The sequence below is a fragment of the Colias philodice genome, chromosome 8, assembly GCF_061535455.1.
Source record: "Colias philodice isolate Cphi_HAF_F1 chromosome 8, ilColPhil1 Martin Lab GWU primary, whole genome shotgun sequence".
In the NCBI taxonomy this organism is placed as follows: domain Eukaryota; kingdom Metazoa; phylum Arthropoda; class Insecta; order Lepidoptera; family Pieridae; genus Colias; species Colias philodice.
The window spans coordinates 253,603-279,225 of NC_143093.1; the positions used below are offsets into that span (position 1 = coordinate 253,603).

At 35.3% G+C, this 25,623-nt stretch overlaps 3 protein-coding genes across 7 annotated transcripts; 2 read left to right on the forward strand and 1 right to left on the reverse strand.

Annotated features, from left to right (window-relative positions):
* Nucleotides 1-814: 814 nt before the first annotated feature.
* LOC149486247 (beta1,4-N-acetylgalactosaminyltransferase B-like) lies at nt 815-7,392 on the reverse strand. 2 transcript variants are annotated; one of them, XM_089697748.1, is made up of 4 exons: nt 7,257-7,392; nt 4,642-5,125; nt 2,184-2,540; nt 815-1,294 (listed from the first exon to the last, which is right to left on the reverse strand). In XM_089697748.1, exons 2-4 carry the CDS (start codon nt 5,070-5,072, stop codon nt 1,114-1,116), a joined length of 969 nt encoding a protein of 322 aa, XP_089553874.1. In that variant the 5' UTR covers nt 5,073-5,125; nt 7,257-7,392; the 3' UTR covers nt 815-1,113. The 2 variants fall into 2 exon arrangements, with proteins under 2 accessions (XP_089553874.1, XP_089553872.1); XM_089697746.1 differs by lacking the exon at nt 7,257-7,392 and adding an exon at nt 5,396-5,536.
* Nucleotides 5,809-13,524, forward strand: ENGase (cytosolic endo-beta-N-acetylglucosaminidase). 4 transcript variants are annotated; one of them, XM_089697706.1, is made up of 10 exons: nt 5,809-6,001; nt 7,204-7,529; nt 7,753-7,901; nt 8,156-8,304; nt 8,567-8,715; nt 9,021-9,186; nt 9,528-9,791; nt 10,083-10,829; nt 11,491-11,669; nt 12,343-13,524. In XM_089697706.1, exons 2-10 carry the CDS (start codon nt 7,219-7,221, stop codon nt 12,458-12,460), a joined length of 2,232 nt encoding a protein of 743 aa, XP_089553832.1. In that variant the 5' UTR covers nt 5,809-6,001; nt 7,204-7,218; the 3' UTR covers nt 12,461-13,524. The 4 variants fall into 4 exon arrangements, with proteins under 4 accessions (XP_089553832.1, XP_089553834.1, XP_089553833.1 ...); XM_089697708.1 differs by lacking the exon at nt 5,809-6,001 and adding an exon at nt 6,557-6,732; XM_089697707.1 differs by lacking the exon at nt 5,809-6,001 and adding an exon at nt 6,557-6,707.
* A 9,086-nt stretch (nt 13,525-22,610) lies between these two features.
* Nucleotides 22,611-25,350, forward strand: LOC149486249 (ecdysone oxidase-like). Its single transcript, XM_089697779.1, has 4 exons — nt 22,611-22,671; nt 23,063-23,200; nt 23,531-23,664; nt 23,768-25,350. Exons 2-4 carry the CDS (start codon nt 23,071-23,073, stop codon nt 25,298-25,300), a joined length of 1,797 nt encoding a protein of 598 aa, XP_089553905.1. The 5' UTR covers nt 22,611-22,671; nt 23,063-23,070; the 3' UTR covers nt 25,301-25,350.
* The last annotated feature ends 273 nt before the right edge of the window (nt 25,351-25,623 follow it).

Consider the following 25,623-nt stretch of genomic DNA (forward strand, 5'->3'; position numbering starts at 1 on the left):
AAAATCACTTGATTTAATTGCAAATTTCAATAAATATTCCGTAAAACGGTGGGACTAAACTAAAATAAAGTGAAAACGATTTATTCCATTGTGTACTTAAACTATATCTGAGCATTGAACAATTAGCTCCTAAACCTTACATACTAATAGTATTTCTTAAATACGATTTTAGACTAGAAAGCTATGAGATTATGACCATTAAATTAAATGTAGAAGCCAATAATGTTATGTGTACTTATTTGAAGTACTAAGTTAAAAATATTTTATATAAAAAAATCAAACTTGGGCAAAGTATCTAAATTAAGCTTAAGATTGCAATTTTGAAAAACTTGAAAACTTCGAGCTGATACAATAAAAAAAAAACATAGGTTAACGAGTATTTGTACAGCAGCTGTTATGTTTAACATTACGAAATTAAATTCCCCTAAAAACAACACTAACTAAGTCTTCCATTTCTTAAAATTAAAATAAATAATAAGCTAACTTAATTTAAAAACATTTCGATTTAACTAGCTGTGCGAAAGACATCACAATTACAAAAATATACATATAAAATCTTAATACTATTATAAAGGCGAAAGTTTGTAAGGATGTATGGATGTATGGATGTATGGATGTATGGATGTATGGATGTTTGTTACTCTTTCACGTAAAAACTACTGAACCGATTACAATGAAATTTAGCACACATATAGAGGGTAACTTGGATTAACACATAGGACAGGTTTTATCCCGGAAATCCCACGGGAACGGGAACTATGCGGGTTTTCCTTTGAAAACGCGGGCGAAGCCGCGGGCGGAAATCTAGTATCAATATAAAAACACGTTTGATTGAAGACATGCACCTAAAAACGTTATTCAATAATTTCACTTGATTTAATATTTTTGGTAAGTTTTAAAAAAAAAAAACTTTAATAGACGAGAGAGACATAGTATACAAAATATGATTAATTTTTAAAAGCATACTAAGGCCTATCGGGTTCTTTAATCGCCTACATTAGATTTACTTGCACTTCATTATTTTTGATTCACACTGCTTCATTATTATTTTACAACTGTTCAAGAAACGCTTTATACCCAAGATATTCACATAGTGTTTCACTTAAGCAACAATCAAGTCTTGACACTAATTCTCGTGAACAGCGGATGCGCGTGAAGCGAAGCGATGTGGCGTGCGGGCGAAGCGAACCCGTCGCGTGCCGGCTTCGTGTGCGCCATGATGTGGTGCCGGTCCGTGTTCTTGGGCTCTTGCTTGTGAACTAGCATCGTGTAGCGCGATATGTCGGGCGGGAATCTGGAAGTAAACATCATTTATTTTTAACATGTTGTCATAGACACAAATATTTTATTTTATTTATTTAAAGTATTTTTGAAGTGAAATTTGTGAAAAGCACACACCCTTTTTTTTGCTCAATGTTTATTTGAACTTTTAAACTCAAACATTTATTTATACAATTAGACTGTTTAGTATTGCTTTTGAATCAACAAATTATATGGAAATATAATAATTTACCACCAGTACACAGTTTGTACAGAGACGAACAGTCAAGTAACTATGTAATAATTGCTCTTTTAAAATGTAGAATGTTTGATAACGTATATTGTATTATAGACAACATACTGACTATATCATGAACTATATCACGAACTATATCACTATATCATGAACAGTAGGAATAGAAAACTAATTAAATTGTCCATATATTGTGAACAAGGTTCACCATGCATATTAAATACTTTATTATATTATTGTTGTTAATTGTTATAGTGCAAGAATAGTTCATATGTGACATATTTTATGGATATTCAAATATTTGATAGATATTAAGAGGTATTGTTTAAAATATATTATTATGTTTATGATGCAAGAATATACACATACACTATCAGAATTTAAACAAATAACAATTTGCTAAGATAGCAGTTGAATTGTACTTATCTACAATTACAATATATATAAATTATAAGTATTGTTAGGCATACAATATTAGGCACAATAATAATTTGTTATCATCATTTAATTTTTCCAGACAATATTGAATAACAAAATTATTTATTAAATTTTCTACAGATATTTAAATCAGAATTCAATCAGAAATAAGAAACAACTTAAAAGTAACAAGCAACTTAAACAATTTATTGCATTTAAAAGTAACCCGTGAACCGATAAATTAAATGCTTACCTCAAAATATCAAGATTATGACTCTTAATCCTTGCAGCAAATTCATCATCCTCTCCTCCCCATCCCTTAAACTTATTAGAAAATCCATTGAGATCCACATATTGATCCGATCTAATCGCCAGCACGCCTCCAACCAACGTCTTGTATGGGAGAACAAATCTGAACTTATCGATAATGGCGCTCATGTGCCGAGGTTGTTGTAGACAGACATACAGATTTGCAGCATTTAAAGGTAATAGGTCCACATCATGGTGTATGAGGCAGGGGAACTTGTCTGCCATGGCCTGTTTAGCTCCAATGTTGTATAGGAGACCTTTGTTGAAGGGTTTGTCGTCTTGCTGTTCAATTATGTAGATTCTGAAATTTTAATGCTGGTAATAGAAACACAGTCAAATATACATATATAAATAACAATGATATCTTTTAAGGCCTTCTTTGAAAGTTATTTTTTGTTGCTTTTTTGCAAATGAGGGAAATTACTACTTTAAACAATAGCAAATATTAAAAATGTACATAATTTAAGAAAATTAGTAAACAATACAAAATCTCAAAACAAATATTGTGTGAGCGATATTATGACAAAGCATCCACAGATTTCCATTTTAAAGCTAGTTGCCATTTTTATTTTATGAATCATTTTCATGTTATTTTTTTGGCAATATTTATGAATTTAATCTATATCTTTTGTGGTCTCTCAGTCAACAATCTACATCAATGTGCACAAAAAATTTAGAATAATATGTTTTTCCAGACCAAAATATGATTGATAATGTTTTTATTATGTATGTAGAATATAGATATAACCATGGACGTATAAAAAAAGACGGACGGTATATCGCCTAAACATTGAGTGAAGCCTAGTAATGGCGGCGAAACATCCATGTGTGCGTGCCATGTTGCCATGGCAACAGCTGTCCTGATGACAATGGCGGCTGTATTTTTTTCTATAAATTTTGCCGTAATAATTTTGTCATTAAAACATAAAATAAATAACTTGCTTCCCTATGGAATGTAATCCCTTGTGTTTTGTTATTTAAAATTGTACTGTTGCTACACCATTTAACCACGCAAGATGGCATTTTAAATATTTTTTGTGAAACTGTGACGCAGTTAATCAGTCGGTAGTTCACGACGTAATGGCGGCCGACTAGCTTACTATGGTGAGAGTGTGTGCGTGTTTATTGTCTTTACACGATCGCTAGCTTACTATGGTGGCTTCGCGTTGTTTGTTCGTAATACGGCGTCCGTCTTTTTTTATACGTCCATGGATATAACTATAAAATATTTTTTCTAACTAAGTGTGCGTCCACACTGAATGCGGGGTGGCGGCGGCCTGTGGCGGGCGCGACGAGCGGGCGCTCGCGGTGGCCACACCGACGCGCGAGCTCATGTAGCGGTTCGACGTATATCGGGTGTTGCAAACTTTGGACGATTTGCTATTTTTACTGGACAGTCCGATTTTGAGATGGGAGGTATTGTACATTATAGATGTTGTGCACGAAATAAATAAAAACAGAGGAATAACGGCCAACGGGTGAATTATTATCTTATAATATGAAGAATTGAGATTATACCCTACAAAATTACTGTGGTGTAGGTATATAGGTGTTTTAGATTGAATCGCACGTATAAACAATTAAGTATTTACCGCTATTTTACGAAAAACAATAAAGAATATATAAGAAGTCGAGCAACAGGACTGAAATGGTTTGTTATCACCGCTAGCCGCGCGTTGGGTCGCTCGCTGACTAGGCCCGTCGTGTGGCCCGAAAGCGCGGATAGGAGAGTTTGAAAACTACGCGCGCTGGCTCGCTCATTACCGTCGCACTAGACTTCCGCCATAGTCATTTCAATGTGGACGCAAAGGCGCGTTTCATACGTTTGATATTTCGCGCCCGCCGTCGCAACCGCGCTAGGCTCGCAGTGTGGACCTACACTAACATGTTATTATGATGAAAGTAATAAGAAATGATTTTTTCTCACAGTTTACAAAATATAAAATAAGCAGGAAACTAAAAGCTAACTGCAAAATTCTAACATTTGCTCCACAGATGTTAGTATTTTCTACACACATGGAAGCCATATTAATATTATATTGATTTGAAAATACAAAATAAAATTTTATGTTTATTCTATATTAAACTTCTTCAGTAAAATGGTCACTTTGTGTACATAATAAATTGTTATATAATATATATTTTTACATAGGAATGTATTTAACATTATGACTAGAAATACCTACACGATGAAAGATATTATAATCAATTTATAACAAATTCAGCAGATAATTTGGCAGAATACATCAGATTAATGCTTTATTATTATCACCCAGAATTTTTTGTAACAGGGAAATCCCAATAAGCCAGAAGGTGATATTCATTATTCTAATGTTCACATAAATAGGATGGAATAATCATCAACAATTAATATAATAAAGACTAGCATAAAAAATACTCACTTATAATGTATTTTCTGTTTCCTCAAGAAATTGTGAATGAAAGGAATGAACACATCCAGCTGGCTCTGTCTATTTCTATATGTAACCAGGATAGCAACACTGAACAATGGGTGACAATCTGTCGGCACAAAGCTCCCATTTGCAATGCCGCTGGGCACAAACTCATTCACTTGCTTCCTTACATCCCAGTTGTCTGGAAACACCTTCTCATATATACTCGCATACTCACAATCAGTTTTTGACTTCCTCACCAAATTTGGGTTCACATGTTTATAGAGATGCTTATCTATTTCTTCTTTGGGAATATAATCATATTCATAATATCCATAGTAAGCAAACAACTGGATGATAGCGATGAGACATAGTATAATTATGATATAATTGCTGACGCGAATTTTTTGTAGCCTGTTCAGAGGCAGCCATTTAAGCATTTGGTTGTTAGAACCTCCTCTGTTAGATTATATAGATTACATTACTTGTAAACCTGAAAGTAGAACAATCAATTTTGAAATTTAAATTAGTTTTACACGTAACAAAGAATATCTTATTCAAAATTATTTGTTTGATTTTCCGAAACGTTAATGTTCTGATTTAGTTACGGTTATAGGACCGCCTTATAGAAATCGCGAAATTGCAAAACTAACTGTAAAAGTGTTATTTATTGTCCGTTTATTAATAAAGCACGACACTTAACGAGAATCGGATGTGACCTGATTGCTACACCTGTATAATGCGCACAACTTGTAAAACACACCTTTATAAAAATCGTAGGATATCTCCCAGCACTAAATTTGATTAGTTGATGAGTTTTTCATATATAAATGATTTTAATTGTTAAAAATAACAAATATGAAAAATTCACGAGCACTATACCGGCAGCAAGTTACGAGACAACTGTCACCTGTCGAGTGTCGACTGTCGCTTTGCATGACGTTCGATGACACTTGACAGTTATCGATTGGTGTGTTGCCAGAAATTACGGCTGATTTAAGTAAATTACAAGATTATTAAAATGCGGGTTCATAAAAACCTGTGATAAAAACCATGTAAAAACTTATATGTACAAAATAGATGATCGGAAATAAAATTTGGTACAGTGATCGATTATAATCTGGATGAGCAGATAATGCTACTTTTTATCTGGACACAAAGCGAAAGCTAGTAATTACGTAATTTATAAAATATTGTAGTAATGTGCATGACATACGGATCATGATTGGAATAATAAGAAACTCGATAATTATAGACATTATGTCCACAAAATCTAGTTTAGTTGCTGATGGTATAACAGTTTAATTTCCTGTTCAAACAGGATAACATGGAATGATGGAACCTATAACCTTGGACATTATAATGATGGGTCTGACTATTCTATTTTAAAATAAGATGAAAGTCTATTTTGACTATTTCTACTTACTTACTAAGTCCATTTTGATTAAAATACTATTTTGTATTAAATAGTTTAAAGCAATACTTGAACTTTTGTGCAATGAGGCTGTACAGTCATACTGTATATTTCTTGTATAATATATAATCACCATGATCTTATTAATGAAACAAGATAATCTAATACTTACATATGAATAAAATCACAAATATATGCAATTTATTATTTTTAAGTGATCATCAGTGTATTCAGATCATAAAAAGCAAATTATGTATTAAATACTGATTAAAATGGAAAGGAACTGAATAATTTATTTCTTCATATTACCAGCATCTCTCTTGAGAAATTGTGGATGTAAGAAATTCTTTGGATATACTTAGTCTCTGGAAATATTATAATATAATGTTATTAGCATTGTACCTCTTATCTAGTTTCATTTTATTGTCTAGTAATCCTTGTCCCATGGGAAACAAGTGCTTTGTTGCAGTACAAACGTTATCAAATGTTGCACACTTCCTCAGCCCTTATCACAACTAGGACAAACTAGTGTAACTAGTGCTTTGTTCCATTTGTTGTGTTTACATAAATACCAATAATAACAGGATCAGCTGCAGTTTCAAAGAAAGACAGCTTATGTTCAAGTTTTATTTTATTTATTCATAAATTTCCCTTAACAATAGTAAGTGTTATTTTAATAGAAGTAGGTGGGTATATAGAAAAATTAATACTTATTGAAGACTATGGTGATATTAGTGCTATGTAAACCGGTTGAATAATTTAAAAGGTATTATGCTAGAAGTTGATTATAAAGAACAATTATTATTCATATTTATGCATGTTATTTATTAAAATTATTTTAAACCAAAACTGAATGGTAATAAAGTCTCTAATATTTGTATGTTGTGTGCCAATAATGAGTTCGTATAATCATAAATAATTGCGAGTATGATTATTGCCCTAAATCTGCAAATGATTAGCATACATTATGAATTTAGAAATTGAAATTGGCAGTCGTGTTTTTATATTCCCGCCTTTAGTTATTGTAGTTGTCAATGTCAGTGATATATGTAAACAAGATAGTTTAATTTTTATCTGAATAAGTTTTAACTATTTATAAATGTAAGCAGTCTCCTTTGATATATAGTTAAAGTGTATGTACCTGTTTTATTTATTAGAACAACACTAACACAATGGCAGAGAAGAAAATTTGGATGCAGCGAGAACTAACCTGTAAGCCACTTGATTCATATGAAGAGATTTTATTATTCTTACAAGATCCACCACCTTGGAGAACACTTTGTAAGGAATTAAAGTCGCATAGTGAAATAGCAATAAAGAACATAAACATCAATAAATGTCCGGAAAATAATATTTTGCTTGAAAGTCCACAAGCCTTCTGTCATTTTGATCCGGATGCGGAAGATGTCAAGCGCGAAGATAAAAAAATATTACCAAAGACACTGGTGTGCCATGATATGGCCAATGGGTATCACGATGACAGGTTTGTAAATTGTATAATAATTATAATTAATATTTTTCAATAATGTTTTATCAACTTTTACATTTTTCCTGTGTTTTTTCCTAATTGACTTCTAAATATTTTTTTTTACCTATTTTTTAACACTTTGTAAAAAAGCTTAAAACTTAGTTGTTATAATAAAGTAGCTATGCACTGTGCTTAAGAAATTCTCAAACGTTTATAGATTTTTTATTTTGTTTTATAGTATTATCGATGGCACTGGTAATTACGAAGCTTATACATTTTACAACTGGGCCGGGATAGACATTTTTATTTACTTCAGTCATCATTTGATCACGATTCCACCTCTCGGCTGGATCAATGTGGGTCACGCGCATGGAGTCAAAGTACTAGGTGATTATTTTTAATTTTTTCAACAAGCAACATCGGAGCTATAAAAAAAGGTATTTTTTTTTTAAATATTCCTTTTTCAATTTTTAAATTTGGAGTAAATGGTAAAAATGCAGTTATCAATTGGATTTGCGGGTGAACAGTTTGTTTGAAATCAGTACCTTTTTAATTCATTAGTCCTCAGAATTGGGAACCGTAGTGTCTTCGACGTAGTAAATATAACTTGTTCACATAAAACTTTATACATTACGTTAAAGGTACTGTTATAACGGAATGGAGCGATGGGGTCGTGTTTTGGGATCGGGTGCTGCAGTCCGAGAGTGAGTGGCAGAACCTCGCCAGCGCGCTCGTGGCCATTGCAAAGACGCTAAAGTTCGACGGCTGGCTGCTCAATATTGAGAATAAGGTTATTTATTTTCCGTACTTTAGAAAATTTGTCACACTTATTACAACTTACCATAAATAACTTTTTCCGATCTACCCTCCATTACCTAAGCGAAGAAAGCGGTAAAATTTAAAATTCAAAGCGAACCCATCGTAGTTGCTGGCTAGCGATTAGTCCTTGATGCTATAACATAAGTAAAATATCTGTCGAATAAACTGCAATATCGCAATTATACTTGTTATAAATACGAATTAACTATTAACTATTGTTAATATTCCTTTAGATATCAAAACCAGACGTGCTGCTACAATTCGTGCGGTACCTGCACACCACGCTTCATCAGGAGCTCGACGATCCGGTCCTTATTTGGTACGACAGTGTTACTGTTGAAGGGCATCTCAATTGGCAGAATGGACTTAACGAGAAAAACAGGTTTGTTTTTGTTGCTGAATAGATTTTAGCTTGATGTTAACTTGCGTATAAAATGCTGTTTGTATGGTGTTGATGGGATTCTATAAACGTGTTGTTACCCTAATACGTATTTCATTTTCTATGATTTTTAAAAAATATCAGAAAATTCCCGCTTATTGTTAGGTGGAAGTCTTCTGTATTCTGTTGTTTCATTTGTAAATAAACATAATAACTGTGTATATTATTTATTTTCATTCATCCTTATCCTCTCAAAACTTAAAAAAAAAAACGATGTGGGTATTCCTAAAACACTTGTCTATCGCCAGAGCGTTCTTCGACGCATGCGACGGGTTATTCACGAACTACTCGTGGCGCGAGGAGGACGTGTCGGCAAGCGCGGCGGCCGCGGGGGACAGGCGGCACGACCTGTATGTGGGGGTCGATGTGTGGGGCCGGAATTTCTATGGCGGGGGGCAGTTTAACACGCAGGAGGTGGGTTGGGGAGACAATTCTTTTTTTTACTTAAGTGAGAGATACAGAGAGATAAATGAAATTTTATAAGATATTAGTTGGGGATAAGGGCAGCCTTTAAATAAATCACATTATACAACACGTTTTATCTTAATTATTTTTAAAATAGTTGTACTGTGTACATTTATTACTTCTGTAATTGTAGGTAATCGTTTGCTTTTTTAATAATGATGAATGATTCCATGATGATAATTTAATTTTTTATTATCATCTGTAGATTTGAAAAAAAAAAGTTTTTTTCTGTAGATAAAAATTACTCATTATTTTAACCAATAAACTAAATAATTCAATTTCATTCCCAGGCAGTGCAACTGATCCACAGCTACGACTGCTCATTAGCCATATTTGCGCCCGCCTGGACACATGAAGCCATGTCCGACGAGGAGGGTGACCCCAACACAGTGGCTGATGCTGCTGAGCTGGAGGTCTACCAGCGGTTCCTGTTGCGGGACAGAGCCTTCTGGTGCAGCATTTGGCCCTTCCTCAATACAATGCTGCCGAGTTGTTTGCCCTTCCAGACGAGCTTCTGTAGGGGGCAGGGGAAGAAGCGCAGGATGTATGGAGAGGTAATTTACTTGGCCAACATTTCATAAAAAAAATTTGTTGTTGTTACGTACGTTAAATAACGATATATTGGGAAGAAAGATAATTTGTTTTCCTTTGGTAGACCATTCATATTATCATGACGTTCAAATTTAACATTTGAACCAATGTCTATTTTTCATCTAAAATTACATCAATAATTTTTTTGCCAGTAATGAATTATCTGTATAGTAAATTATTATTTAGATAATTGTTTCTTAGTCAAATTACTTACAATAACGAATATTTTGCACTTCACCAGGATATGTTTGCAGGTGATATGTCCGGTACCGTGGTACAACTTGCGGCACATGCAGTACCAACCCAACTCATCCCTGGGCCCGCACGGCTACCTGGTCTCCAGCGCCGCCAACATCGCGGGGCTCTCACGTTTAGGGCTCCTGCGTACAAGGGACGGCATCCTGCGCTACCGACGATCTGTTGAAGAAACCAGACAAGACACTGATGAATCCACCCAAGAAATAGTCCTAGCCCTTAAAGCGGACAGCGTTGGGGACATACAAGAAGAAGTGGTGGAAGAAACAACGGTCAACGAAAGGAAATCCGTCAAAAGGAAGATGACCAGAGTGCTCCGACACTTCTTCAGGATAAAGTCGCCGAAGACAGAAGATAGGGAGCATACAGCAGTGCAAGAAACGGAGCAGGATTCGAAGCCCAGCAGTAGCACGATGGAAGTTAGAGGCCGGTCCATGGTGCAGATGTCCATTAACTTACAGCTTGGAAATAAACAAGTGAAAACTAAATACGCGCTAGGCTATGTGGCCAATGAGCTGGAGTGTTTGGAACAATTCTATGAAGACAGCTTTATTGGTGGATCCTGTCTTAAAATCAATCCTTGTGATGAAGTGACACCAGAACATAGGTTTTCTAGATTGTTCTTCAGTGATTTCTACGTGAGGAACTGTTTGATAGCATGCGTCGTGACAAAGACGCTGCCTGGACATGAGAGCCAGTTTTTGAATGTCATTTTGAATGTTGAATGTGGCGGTAAGAAAACGAAGGTAAGGTTAAGGTCTTTTGCGTTATTTAGAAAAAAGTTATGATCTAATATGTTTATCTTTAGTAAATATAAAATTACTTAAAGTGAAGATACAAATAGGGTGCGGAAGAAGCGTCACTACACTGTTGATAATATTTTGTTATCGTAATATAAGTTTAAGAGAAATCAATTGTAAATGATAACCGATAACAGTTTCCTTGAAATGTATCTCACTACGCTACTTCACATTCAGTATTTTTAGGCATGAATTGAGTGGCTTGTAGTAAATATTATTTTACTGCGCTAATAATAATCTAACTATACGAACGTTATAATTTGAATAAAAAAATGCTTTCTGTAACCTTTTCTTACCTTATTCATAATTGTACCTATTGTAATTTGTATGCTATATGACCATTAAGTTATCTGGGAATATATGTCAGATATTTAATCCGACAGTCTGATCCGAATGTCTGATCAGAGTGTAAGAAGGCACGTTCCATACATTTGGTAAACATTTAGCCGTTTATTACACGCTTACATAGAGATTTTACATTTTCTTAAAATTTATCCATATACGTAGGTGAAAAAAACTTAATCTAGTAGAACATTTTCTATCCTTAGATGTTGCAATAAAAAAGTTGACTTTATTTCTTCTTAATATTTAATTATATTATTTACAGGTAGTTCTAGTAGGCAGAAGTATCCCGCACCACCACGAAGCGTGGTCTGGTGCTGCAGTGGTGAACGAGTACCCACTACGCGAGTCTGAGCACGAGTTGCGCAACTTGCAGCGCCACTTGTTGCTCAACCAACCCGGATTTTATGTACCCGTGGAGAATGCGTATGGATGGGTGGTTAGGTACATTATATTGAGATTTTTTTGTTGATAGCAGCTATGCGAACTAAGAATAGGAACGTTAATTTATGTGTCAATAATTACGTGGCAAATGTCATTTGAGAAATACGATTTAAGTACTTAGAAATCCTTTTTTGCACGGTTTATTATTTTCGTTTGAATTAATAACTATGGTATCACAAAATGGCGCAGAATCGATCCTATTTTGTGTTTCCTTAAAAATATTAGAGGTATCAATAAAAAAAAAAAATGTTGTGTGGTTTTATAAAACCACGGTAAAAGTGAAACTGTTCGAACGGTTCCGAACACTGCTTTGTGTAGCGCATGTCGAGTGTCGGTCGGCTGCCGAGTAGGTATACCTACTCGGCAGCCGCGATACACGCGACATGCGCTACACAGACCAAAAAGTTTGAGACGATGTAATAAAAGTTTCACTTTAATATAAATTAGTTGGTAGGAAACTAAATCTTGACTTTTCTCGCTTCTCCAGTTTTAATTAAACCGATTTTGACCTATTACGAAAAAACAAAATATTCTGTAACGATCACTGCAGTATTCAGAATTCAGAAAAATTTATAATTTTATACTTGATGTTGTGCAAATGATAATTTTCTGTTTCTCTCTATTTTTTCTATTTATTTTGTTCTGAATGTATTCATCTAAATCTATCTTCCAGGTACTATGATATCGAGGTTCCAAATTCGTGTGTGACGTCAGTGAGTGTCCGCACCGGGCTGGACGTGGGGCCCGTGCTGCTCGGACACTTTGGCCTCTGCGACAAGTTAATAGAATAAATAACAAAATTGTATTAATAAATTGTGTTGAAATTAAAAAAAATGTCCCAAAAAATCTTTGAAAACGGAACAAATGGTCACCCTATTCATGATTTTACTATATAAGGAAACGTAAAAAACCTTTGTTTGATCAGATATAATGTAATTTGATTTAAGAAATAAAAAAAAACATGAATTAATGTTATAATGTATCAAAAAAAAGTTATTACTGAAATCTCAAATCTCCCTGACAATTAATGAACTGACAGAAAAAAAATACCATAACCTTTTCTTTAGCGTTTTCAAAAACGCAGTCCTGTATTATCAATTATCGTTTAAAGATTTTGTTTATGGTCAAATACCTACTGATAAGCCTTTGATCACTAACCAAATCTAAAGATTTTCAACTATATAAACAACGATTCACCTATAATAATACGAAAAGAGATACGAAAAGTTATGAATTATGATATATCCACCATATCTGTGGATATATTATCGTAAGGGAATCCTCAAATCGTTCGTCAACCCGTTGCAACGACTGACCCACTCTTCGTTTAACCGATAAGTAACACAGTAAATTATAAATATGACCGATTGCGAGCGACCTTAATTACAATACGTAATTGTTTTTATCAGTGTACGCTCTATTATGTTAAATATCAGTTTTGAAATAGTTTTTATCTTCTATAATACGTAGGGGATATAAATATAAGTTGTTTACTGTTTACATAGAAATCTTTTGCAGGCTTTCTAATTTTTTTAGTGGGGCAATATATTGCAAATGTCTATGGTTATCAATATTTGGCAAAATTGCCAGATAATGTAATTAGTTTAAGAAATTGATAACTGTTATCGGATTTAACTTTTTTTATAAAGTTGTAAATGCGTCAGCCAACATAAAAACACTAAATACTTACAAAAAAAAATAATAATTATGATAAAATGAAAGACTCATTGTTTACGATTGTTGCTAATTTAATACGAATTACGAAATTATGTGTAAGTAATTACTACTGTCGTGTTTATGTCGAAGTATTATGTAAGGACAAGATACATGTAAGAGAGATTGTAATATTTAAAAGAATAAAAATCTTCAAATGCATTTGTTTGTTTTTTATTTCAAAAGATGTTATCATACACATTTGTCTACAAGAGGGTCTAGAGACCCCACCTTAGACGCTTACCATCCAGCGACCCACACACTGTGCCCACACAATTTTATTTATCTAAAGGCCCTTCCAGACTCACGCCGAGAACATCCGAGAACACCCGAGAAGCGTGAATGTGAACAGTTTCTCGCCTTCTCGTTCTCGTTCTTCGCCTGTTCTCCGTTCGTTGTCGGTTTTTTTGCCCGCTTCAAAGGGTTTCTCGGGCGTGAACCGAGAACAGTACTACATTCTCGTTTTGTCTCAGTTGTCTGTTGTAACCAAGGCGCCGTCAGAGAGTGACGTACACGTATTGTTAATTTTGTCTTTAAATATCTTACGCGTCAACCATGTGGACCAACGAATTATCCATATCTATAATATATAATTATCCTAATCCTTTTTTAGTTTGTTTTATTTTTGGCTAAAACATAATGAAAGTATGCAATGACACATAAAGTCAATCCTGCTGCCGTCTCCGTAGCGTCCCACAGGTAGCGTCCATATCGGTTGGGAGCGAGATGACTAATGAGAACATTTGAGAATGTGAATACTTTCTTGTTCTCGGCGAAAAGTCTTTGGCGAGACTTCTCGCCGAGACTTCTCGCGTGAGTCTGGAGGTGCTATTATACTTGTAGAGCTCACTTGGACTCTATATTTGTAGAGTTTGGATGCCTATAATATATGCGATGCGTACCTCGCAGTACGTAGTTGTAGAAGTGATCAAGTAATTAGAGAGAGTGCTAGAGTAGGTACTTATTTTAGGATAAACTAGTATGGCATAGTGATTGAGTGATGACTGATTGATCCTTTTGGTCTTAGGATGAACTAGTTGGTCCTGAAATCGGGTTTGGCCGGTAACATGTGTATTATGTAGTAATGAATAAAATGATTTACAAAGGTCTTAAAGTCACAATTCACAAAGTTTCATAATCTCTCGCATTATCTAATGATCGTTGTTTAACCCTAGAAGCCTAATCTACGCCTGCGAGGCGTACAAAAATTCGAATATCGGATGTCTCTTTCTAACGGTTGAAGCTAGCGCGTCGTACTTTTTAGTTATCTCAGTGGCCGACGGGAGCTAGAGGACGGTGCCTGTATCGTTATGGTAAGTCCCGCCATTTTTGATTTATCGAAGTGTTGCATGCCTGCGAGACGTATGTTTAGGCTTTGTGTAACTTTTAACTAAGATTAAGTGATTTTACTTTTGATTGTTTTTCGTGTATTTTATACCTTTTTTCGGAATTGTTTCAGTTATAAATATATTATGGTCCAATCTATTAAATAAAGACGAAATAATCGCAATTTTGAATGGAGAAGGCAGTCCTCACGAGGATTCAGGTTCCGAAGTTGAGGATGACCATATTATCGACGACGTTCAAAGCAAGGGCTAAAATAATGAGGTGTCTGAGTTCGTTGCGTCATTACAATAATCTGGGCCTTCGGCAGAAACTAATCCAACCATGAATTTCAAAATTTGTGTGTACTAAATGTAAAAAAATCTGTGTGTGGCGAGCACAGGGTTGATTTATGTGTAGTGTGGTCCTAAAGTTAAACTAATCCTTTATAGACCGGTTAGTTGTAATGTTTGATCTAAAAATATATAATTAGCGTAAAAAAAATTGATACTTTATAAAAATAATATATGTTTTAAGTTGATTTTGAGGAAGTAAATTTTTTTGTTCCAATTTATGCATATTGTTTTTTATGTTGTAATAAACAACTTTGATTATAGTTATAATTGATAATAGTGTAGTTTTATTTATAGTTTATTTCCCAAATTCAAATTTCCGCTTTATTAAAACAATAATAATCAAATAATATACCTAAAATAATGGCTTTTATATGTGTACGCCTCTGAGACGTATATTAAGGCTTTGTGTACGTTCCATATAGATTAGGCTTCTAGGGTTAATAGGGTAGGAATTACAAATCGATTTTGTATGCAAATGCTTAGAGAGTAGTATGTGTATATTATGGTGCATTTACACCATATATTTCTAGCGAGGCAAATAACTAACACGCATATTACCTACCAAAACAGAGCAATCGGCTTGAGATTCGCGTTATGGTGCATTTACACAAGTGCGCAAACAGCGAGGCTCATGTGTAAGCAGTGCACATGCAATTCGCATTGAAATTCGTGTAATCGTGTTCAGACAACTTCTGCTTTTCAGACCATCATGTGTACAAAGGTTCGCGACGACACTCGTATAAGAATGTTTTATCTAGTGACGAAGCGAAAGCGAACACGAATGTGTAAATGCACAGCGAAGTTTAATATTTATATTGTTTAAACCTGGTTGTAACAAAATGTATGTACCTGCAAATTAGATCTGTATATTCCATGTGTTTGTGTTTCTGACTCAAATAAATTTTATTTTATTTATTTACATATTTATATATTTTAAGGCTTTAGGAACATTTGCAACCCCGTGTCTTCTAGCTCTTTTGCATAGAAAGCAGGTGCAACACGTGACCGACTTGACCCCAATACTAACAGCAATGCCCTTAAACTTGCTATCGGTCAAGCCCCTCTCGTCCCCTTATGTAAAATCGATCAAATCTGATAACGCGATTTTCTTGTCTCGTTGTGTCTCGTGACTTTACTCTTTGCATTTTACGGATAAAGGAGATTGTTTAATGTTGAGCCAACTTTGTTTTGTTAATGTTAAGTCAACAATTTGGTCAATGGAACAGGGATTATAATTGATTAGTTTATGTAATGGGAAAAGGTCGACTAGAGTTATAAATTATATATATTAAGCTCTTTAATAGCACTATAGAGCTCTTTCTCTGAACGAAAAAATCAAGATTACATTATAATGTATTTCTTTAACGTCCTTTCTGTAAGGTACGTAAAGCTGGCGATGAAAAATTAGCGAAATTAAAAAAAAACAACACCAGAATTTGTTGCTTATTTGTTGCTAATTAGTTGCTATAATGACGATTTTGTTGCTCAACCCGTTCGCTGAAAATCAGCAACAGTTCTAGCTTAACGTTAAGGTAGCGTGCAGAAATCGGAAAAAGGGATGGATCGTTGCAAAAATGCAGATGTATTTGTTGCTAATTTGTTGCTGCATATAAACAGTGAAAATTTTGAATTTTTTTCATTGGCGCCAAAAATAACACTGGCCACGTCAACTTAATTGTCGATTTTCGGTAGTGAAACATAAAAAAAAATTTGTTGCTCCTCACATCGTTCACTGGCAAAGTGTACAGAGCCAGCAACAAAATAGAAACCGGAATTAGAGTTAATTTTGAAACCGGTTTGCTAGAAAATCGTCCACGCCAGCTTAACTGTCGATTTTCGGTAGTGAAACATAAAAAAAAATTTGTTGCTCCTCACATCGTTCACCAGCACAGTGTACAGAGCCAGCAACAAAATAGAAACCGGAAGTAGAGTTAATTTTGAAACCGGTTTGCTAGAAAATCGTCCACGCCAGCTTAACTGTCGATTTTCGGTAGTGAAACATAAAAAAAAATTGTTGCTCCTCACATCGTTCACCCGCACAGTGTACAGAGCCAGCAACAAAATAGAAACCGGAAGTAGAGTTAATTTTGAAACCGGTTTGCTAGAAAATCGTCCACGCCAGCTTAACTGTCGATTTTCGGTAGTGAAACATAAAAAAAAAATTTGTTGCTCCTCACATCGTTCACCGGCACAGTGTACAGAGCCAGCAACAAAATAGAAACCGGAAGTAGAGTTAATTTTGAAACCAGTTTGCTAGAAAATCGTCCACGCCAGCTTAACTGTCGATTTTCGGTAGTGAAACATAAAAAGAAATTTGTTGCTCCTCACATCGTTCACCGGCACAGTGTACAGAGCCAGCAACAAAATAGAAACCGGAAGTAGAGTTAATTTTGAAACCGGTTTGCTAGAAAATCGTCCACGCCAGCTTAACTGTCGATTTTCGGTAGTGAAACATAAAAAAAAATTTGTTGCTCCTCACATCGTTCACTGGCACAGTGTACAGAGCCAGCAACAAAATAGAAACCGGAAGTAGAGTTAATTTAGAAAACCGGTTTGCTAGAAAATCGTCCACGCCAGCTTAACTGTCGATTTTCGGTAGTGAAACATAAAAAAAAAATTTGTTGCTCCTCACATCGTTCACCGGCACAGTGTACAGAGCCAGCAACAAAATAGAAACCGGAGGTAGAGTTAATTTTGAAACCGGTTTGCTAGAAAATCGTCCACGCCAGCTTAACTGAAGATTTTCGGTAGTGAAACATAAAAAAAAAATTTGTTGCTCCTCACATCGTTCACCGGCACAGTGTACAGAGCCAGCAACAAAATAGAAACCGGAAGTAGAGTTAATTTTGAAACCAGTTTGCTAGAAAATCGTCCACGCCAGCTTAACTGTCGATTTTCGGTAGTGAAACATAAAAAGAAATTTGTTGCTCCTCACATCGTTCACCGGCACAGTGTACAGAGCCAGCAACAAAATAGAAACCGGAAGTAGAGTTAATTTTGAAACCGGTTTGCTAGAAAATCGTCCACGCCAGCTTAACTGTCGATTTTCGGTAGTGAAACATAAAAAAAAATTTGTTGCTCCTCACATCGTTCACTGGCACAGTGTACAGAGCCAGCAACAAAATAGAAACCGGAAGTAGAGTTAATTTAGAAAACCGGTTTGCTAGAAAATCGTCCACGCCAGCTTAACTGTCGATTTTCGGTAGTGAAACATAAAAAAAAAATTTGTTGCTCCTCACATCGTTCACCGGCACAGTGTACAGAGCCAGCAACAAAATAGAAACCGGAGGTAGAGTTAATTTTGAAACCGGTTTGCTAGAAAATCGTCCACGCCAGCTTAACTGAAGATTTTCGGTAGTGAAACATAAAAAAAAAATTGTTGCTCCTCACATCGTTCACTGGCACAGTGAACAGAGCCAGCAACAAAATAGAAACCGGAGGTAGAGTTAATTTTGAAACCGGTTTGCTAGAAAATCGTCCACGCCAACTTAACTGTCGATTTTCAGTAGTGAAACATAAAAAAAAAAATTGTTGCTCCTCACATCGTTCACTGGCATAGTGTACAGAGCCAGCAACAAAATAGAAACCGGAGGTAGAGTTAATTTTGAAACCGGTTTGCTAGAAAATCGTCCACGCCAGCTTAACTGTCGATTTTCGGTTTTGTTGCTGGCTCTGTACACTGTACCAGTGAACGATGTGAGGAGCAACAATTTTTTTTTTATGTTTCACTACCGAAAATCGACAGTTAAGCTGGCGTTGACGATTTTCTAGCAAACCGGTTTCAAAATTAACTCTACTTCCGGTTTCTATTTTGTTGCTGGCTCTGTACACTGTGCCAGTGAACGATGTGAGGAGCAACAAATTTTTTTTTTTATGTTTTACTACCGAAAATCGACAGTTAAGCTGGCGTGGACGATATTCTAGCAAACCGGTTTCAAAATTAACTCTACTTCCGGTTTCTATTTTGTTGCTGGCTCTGTACACTGCGCCGGTGAACGATGTGAGGAGCAACAAATTTTTTTTTTATGTTTCACTACTGAAAATCGACAGTTAAGCTGGCGTTGACGATTTTCTAGCAAACCGGTTTCAAAATTAACTCTACTTCCGGTTTCTATTTTGTTGCTGGCTCTGTACACTGTGCCGGTGAACGATGTGAGGAGCAACAATTTTTTTTTATGTTTCACTACCGAAAATCGACAGTTAAGCTGGCGTTGACGATTTTCTAGCAAACCGGTTTCAAAATTAACTCTACTTAAGAATAATAAGAATAAGAATAAGAATAAGAATAATTTATTTCGCCAAAAGCCAACAACAGATATAATGAAAAGAACAAGGAATACAAAAAACACAGAAAAGGACAAAAGTGTGGCAGACCTTTAGCAAAAAGGGGACCAACTCAGTATTAAGCTGTGCCTTCAACAGCACAGCACTGATTTTCAGTGGCCCCCAATGTTTGAAGTACAGCTACAGACCGAAGTATAGAGGGATAGAAATTATATTAATAAAATAAACAATATTACACGTTATAAATATTATACATATAAAAAGAAGGCATAGGAATGTACATATATACTAGAACATTAAGAAAATAGTAATAAATAATAACGAAAATAAAAAAATTAATAAACATACATACAGATAAATAGTCACAAAAGAGAGATGCTACATTCTACAGTAGGTTACGGTTGTTTTTTTAAAATAAAAGCAGCAACTTTATTTTTGAAGTTATTAATGCAACGAAGGTTACGTAAGGGTGGAGGCAAGTTGTTCCAACACTTCGTAGCATTATAACTGAAACTGCCTCTGAAAGCGGTTGTGTGATGTTTGGGCACAATAAGTAGCTTTTGACTCATACCCCTGGTTTCATTGACAAGCGATTTGCGTCCTTTATCCCTACAAAAATGAAGCCTCTGGTAAAGGTACGTTGGACGCTCATTAATAATAATCCCAAAAAGAAACTTAGAAAAATGCACTTGACGTCGGCTTTCCATATTTAAAATTTTAGCTTCATTCAAAAAAGGACTGACGTGATGGCGTGGAGGAATATTCCAGCAAAATCGCGCGCAACTATTTTGTACACGTTGTATAGCCTTTTTAGTACGTACGAGTAATCTGGAACCATACATACAATCAGTGTAATTGAATTTTGATAAAATTAGAGAATCACACAACCGTATACGAAGCTCAGTGCTTAAAAAGGGTCTAATTCGATATAGTAGTTTAAGCCTGTAAAAGCAATTAGAGATAATAGTGTTAAAATGGTTTTCAAATCTGAGGTTTTCATCAAACACAATACCTAAATTTCGAGCTTCATGTACTCTTTCAATAATCTTTCCCGAAATAGTAATAGTAGGATTATGTGATTCTATCTTGCTAACAATTTTGGGGCTGCCTAAGATCATATATTTAGTCTTTGCAGGATTCAAAACTAACTTGTTACGTTCTGACCATGAATATATGCGCTCTAAGTCAGAATTCAGTGAGACCAGTGCTGTATCTGTATCCTTCGGATTAAAAGATATAAAAAGTTGAATGTCGTCGGCGTACAGGTGGTATTTGCAAAATTTTATTTCATTGACAACATCTGCACTGTATAAAATGAACAATAGTGGTCCCAAAATAGATCCTTGTGGAACCCCTCTATTGATCGTACGACAGGTTGAATAGGCCATATTACCATCTATTTGGGGGACAGCAACTGTTTGAGTCCGACCATTAAGATAGCTGGCAAACCATTTAACTGTATCTGAACTAAAACCGTAGTATGTAAGCTTCGAGAGTAGTACTTCCGGTTTCTATTTTGTTGCTGGCTCTGTACACTGTGCCAGTGAACGATGTGAGGAGCAACAAATTTTTTTTTTATGTTTTACTACCGAAAATCGACAGTTAAGCTGTCGTGGACGATATTCTAGCAAACCGGTTTCAAAATTAACTCTACTTCCGGTTTCTATTTTGTTGCTGGCTCTGTACACTGCGCCGGTGAACGATGTGAGGAGCAACAAATTTTTTTTTTATGTTTCACTACTGAAAATCGACAGTTAAGCTGGCGTTGACGATTTTCTAGCAAACCGGTTTCAAAATTAACTCTACTTCCGGTTTCTATTTTGTTGCTGGCTCTGTACACTGTGCCGGTGAACGATGTGAGGAGCAACAAATTTTTTTTTATGTTTCACTACCGAAAATCGACAGTTAAGCTGGCGTGGACGATTTTCTAGCAAACTGGTTTCAAAATTAACTCTACTTCCGGTTTCTATTTTGTTGCTGGCTCTGTACACTGTGCCGGTGAACTATGTGAGGAGCAAAAAATTTTTTTTTTTTATGTTTCACTACCGAATATCGACAGTTAAGCTGGCGTGGACGATTTTCTAGCAAACCGGTTTCAAAATTAACTCTACTTCCGGTTTCTATTTTGTTGCTGGCTCTGTACACTGTGCCGGTGAACGATGTGAGGAGCAACAAATTTTTTTTATGTTTCACTACCGAAAATCGACAGTTAAGCTGGCGTGGACGATTTTCTAACAAACCGGTTTCAAAATTAACTCTACTTCCGGTTTCTATTTTGTTGCTGGCTCTGTACACTTTGCCAGTGAACGATGTGAGGAGCAACAAATTTTTTTTTATGTTTCACTACCGAAAATCGACAATTAAGTTGACGTGGCCAGTGTTATTTTTGGCGCCAATGAAAAAAATTCAAAATTTTCACTGTTTTTATGCAGCAACAAATTAGCAACAAATTCATCTGCATTTTTGCAACGATCCATCCCTTTTTCCGATTTCTGCACGCTACCTTAACGTTAAGCTAGAACTGTTGCTGATTTTCAGCGAACGGGTTGAGCAACAAAATCGTCATTATAGCAACTAATTAGCAACAAATAAGCAACAAATTCTGGTGTTGTTTTTTTTGAATTTCGCTAATTTTTCATCGCCAGCTTTACGTACCTCTTTCTGTACAAGAACATTCCTATTGCCTTACTATCTATCTCAACGTCTAAAACAGTGGAAAAGAAAAAATCATTGGTACTTTACAATAACCATTCAAATCGTAGATTATTTATTGTCAAGAGAACTGGTAACATTTACAGTTTTTCCTTATGCAGGTAGGTGCTTTGGGAAATCCGTTACAAAACAATTATTTTTCTGTATGGACACATGGACAATTTTCAGCAATTATTACTGAATGAATTACGATAGAAATATTGTAGTGTATTACCATTACTAACGGCTAGCAAACTTAGAGTATTTTGACTTGTGTTTGTTATTTTGTTTAGATGGTTATTTATATAAGTATTAATTCGTATACCTACGTTATTTGTTTTCGGAGCACGATGCACGTTTGTGCGCATTTTGGGACGTTCTTGGCCGATTAAAACAATTATGATTCATACGTATAATCACAAAAACAACAAACAAAAACACAATAGAATCATTCGGTGTGCATATAGGTAATATTTTTCCCACTTGCCATAATCGTGTAGATAAGGACGATAATGTGACTGCAGGTTGTCTTACATATAAGAGAGCAGACTGTTAACATCTGTTGTTGTTTTCATGAAGGTGCATACGTACTGTGATAAATATTACGTAAATATTACATTATCGAACGTGTTGGGGTAAGTGTACACAATAATATGTGGTTGTATGCTAAGAACTATTTATAAAAGATTGCTTTTATCGTACATTCCACAATGTTACATAAAAAGATAGTGTTTTCCGAATTCCGATTGTGGAACTATTGAATTAATGAAGGCACCATGATGTATGGTTATCTAAAATACTTCTAAAACAAGAAAAGCTAGCTAAATAAAAAAAAACATATAAGTACATGTACTATGGATAGGAATAAACTTTAAGTATTGGTGCAGACATTCATATCCTATCTATGATTCGAAATTGTTTGGGATAAATATTGTGAGACGTTAAAATTAAATAAAGTGAAATTTGTTGAATGTGGTAAAAATAACTATTACTCAAACGTATCATTAAATCAATAAATGTGAATAGATTACAGGATGATCGAAACATCTTGTATGGGACTAGGGAGTGGCGCGGTGGGTGTAACAATCACTGCCACGTTGCAATTCTTTGCAGCCTCCCAGTGCCTGCTGCAGGACTCCTGGCCGGAGCATGCTATTCTTGAGAGTAAGTTCATGTTTTAAAAGCATTGGGATAAGTGTCAGAAAATAAATACGTTAAGAAATAAGAAACCTACCTCTGTGTACCTTATTTTTGAGAATTGCGCTTCAATTTTTAAATTAATTGGCGTATTGATAAGATTCAATAATTTAAAAATGTAAATACGTTTCGATCGTATTAAATTAGTGAATGTCTGATAACGACATTGATATGCCAATAAGTCAAGCTGTTTCAGCAATTGGTTTTAACAAAACATAGGAAAACATGTTTGCTATTCTATTATGTAGGCGTGAAATGTTTGTAGCCTGAGCGATAAGTATACAAATAATGTTTTAGATGGTACCAGTTTTGACTTTATCGTTGTGGGAGGAGGAACTGCCGGAGCTGTGGTAGCTGCTCGACTCTCAGAACTTCGCGATTATACTGTCCTTTTAATTGAAGCTGGAGGGGATCCACCGCCAGAAAGTGTTGTACGTAAAATTTTACTACGTGCAAATAAATTCTTGATATCTATTAAATGTCAGTCACACATGTAGCGCACCAATTATATGTTCTAATATTTACAATTTTCAGATTCCAGGCTTTAGGAACTCGATGAAAAATAGCAAGGTGGATTGGAACTTTACAACAACGAATGATAATTATTCTAGTCAAGCTCTACAACATGGCAGACAGCGTCAGCCGCGGGGCAAGATGCTGGGCGGTAGCGGATCTATTAATGACATGATTTACGCTAGAGGCTTTCCCATAGATTATGACGAGTGGGCGACTACACTCGGAGATGAATGGAGTTGGAATAACGTACTCGAATACTTCAAGAAAACAGAATACCTTACGGACGAAAGAATTATAAATGATCCACTTCTTACTGAACTCCACGGTTTTACAGGTGAAATAGAAGTTACAGGATCTTTAGAATCTACACGAACTACTGATAAATTGCTCGAGGCTTTTGATGAAATGGGCTTTAATATTGTAAAAGATATGACTAATCCCTATGTTATTGGAGCTGGAAGGTTCTCTCACACAATACGAAGTGGTAAAAGGGAAAGTTCTGTGACAGCTTTACTAAATAAAGCTTCAAAAAGAGATAATCTATATGTTTTAAAAGAAGCTGTGGTGACTAAAATTCTCGTCGAAAAAAACAAAGCTTATGGAGTTAAAGTTTTAATGGATGATGATGTGTTTTATTTCTACGGAAGTAAGGATATAGTGATATCTGCAGGTACATTTAATACGGCAAAATTATTACTATTATCGGGTATAGGTCCCAGAGAACATTTAGAAGAAATGAACATAGAGGTACACGCAGACTTACCAGTCGGTGAAAACCTTCATGATCACGTTATGGTTCTAACATTCTTAGCGGCTGACGAAGGTACTTGCACCGTAGATGAAAAAGAGAATTATTTTGAGATGATAAAATATCTCTATGATAAAAGTGGATTCTACGTAAGATCAAGTGACTTAGCTGCCTATATATCTTACAATAGCTCTATGAAGAACGTACCGGATTTCGGTTTGTATCCCACATGCATGGGGATAAATGAGGGGTTTTACGACCCATGTGTAAAAACATTAGGATTTAAACCTTATATTTGTGAAAAAGTTGCGGCGGTGAATCAAGAAAAGGAAATATTCATTTTTCCAGTAGTCAATTTAAAACCTAAATCAAGAGGCAAAGTTTTATTGAAATCAACAGATGAATTAGTTGCACCATTAATATATTCCGGCGTATTTAGTAATCAAGAAGATTTAGTTCACTATCCTGAAGCTATGCGAACTGCGTGGTCTATAGTAAATACAACATATTTTAGTGAAAAGAATACTCATGTAATAGATCTTAATGTAAAGGAATGTAGAGGTCTAAGTGGTGATGACTTATTGACATGCATTGCTCGTTCGATGGCGACATCTGCTTGGCACGCGGTTGGGACGGCTTCAATGGGGACCGTGCTCGATTCCAAGCTTAGGGTTAAAGGAATAAGAGGGTTAAGGGTGGCGGACGCCAGTGTGATGCCCAATGTTATACGCGGTAACACAAATGCTCCAGTTGTGATGATTGCAGAAAAGGCAGCCGATTTTATAAAAGAAGGACTTGTATAGACATTGAATATAGATTACAAATTGTACAGAACAGTATTATTTATGTTACATGGTGTTTATTCTATTGAATAAATTATGTGATATTTAAAGGCTTTTTCGTTAATTTGACCAATTAGAAATCACTAGGATCAGGCTTTATCGCTAACGATAAAACTAATTTTATCGCAGGTAAATTGTACAATTTCCTCCGTTTACAAACGGCGTCCGTCACTTTACAGACGATTACTTTTTCCAAACGTCCACAAAATGACGGTCGCGAAACGAAGCCCCGAGTCTGTGTAGTTAAAAATACAACGAACTAACCTAACCCACCCCCTTATCCC

Excerpts from the sequence above, each read along its gene's own strand:
- LOC149486247 (XM_089697748.1), bottom strand. The coding sequence starts at position 5,072 with ATGCTTAAATGGCTGCCTCTGAACAGGCTACAAAAAATTCGCGTCAGC. Across the intron at positions 2,541-4,641 it reads AAACAGAAAATACATTATAA|AATCTACATAATTGAACAGC; the intron begins GTGAGTATTTTT and ends TTAAAATTTCAG. Across the intron at positions 1,295-2,183 it reads CATAATCTTGATATTTTGAG|ATTCCCGCCCGACATATCGC; the intron begins GTAAGCATTTAA and ends GTTTACTTCCAG.
- ENGase (XM_089697706.1), top strand. The coding sequence starts at position 7,219 with ATGGCAGAGAAGAAAATTTGGATGCAGCGAGAACTAACCTGTAAGCCA. Across the intron at positions 7,902-8,155 it reads GCATGGAGTCAAAGTACTAG|GTACTGTTATAACGGAATGG; the intron begins GTGATTATTTTT and ends ATTACGTTAAAG. Across the intron at positions 8,305-8,566 it reads TGCTCAATATTGAGAATAAG|ATATCAAAACCAGACGTGCT; the intron begins GTTATTTATTTT and ends ATATTCCTTTAG.
- LOC149486249 (XM_089697779.1), top strand. The coding sequence starts at position 23,071 with ATGATCGAAACATCTTGTATGGGACTAGGGAGTGGCGCGGTGGGTGTA. Across the intron at positions 23,201-23,530 it reads GGAGCATGCTATTCTTGAGA|ATGGTACCAGTTTTGACTTT; the intron begins GTAAGTTCATGT and ends ATAATGTTTTAG. Across the intron at positions 23,665-23,767 it reads ATCCACCGCCAGAAAGTGTT|ATTCCAGGCTTTAGGAACTC; the intron begins GTACGTAAAATT and ends TACAATTTTCAG.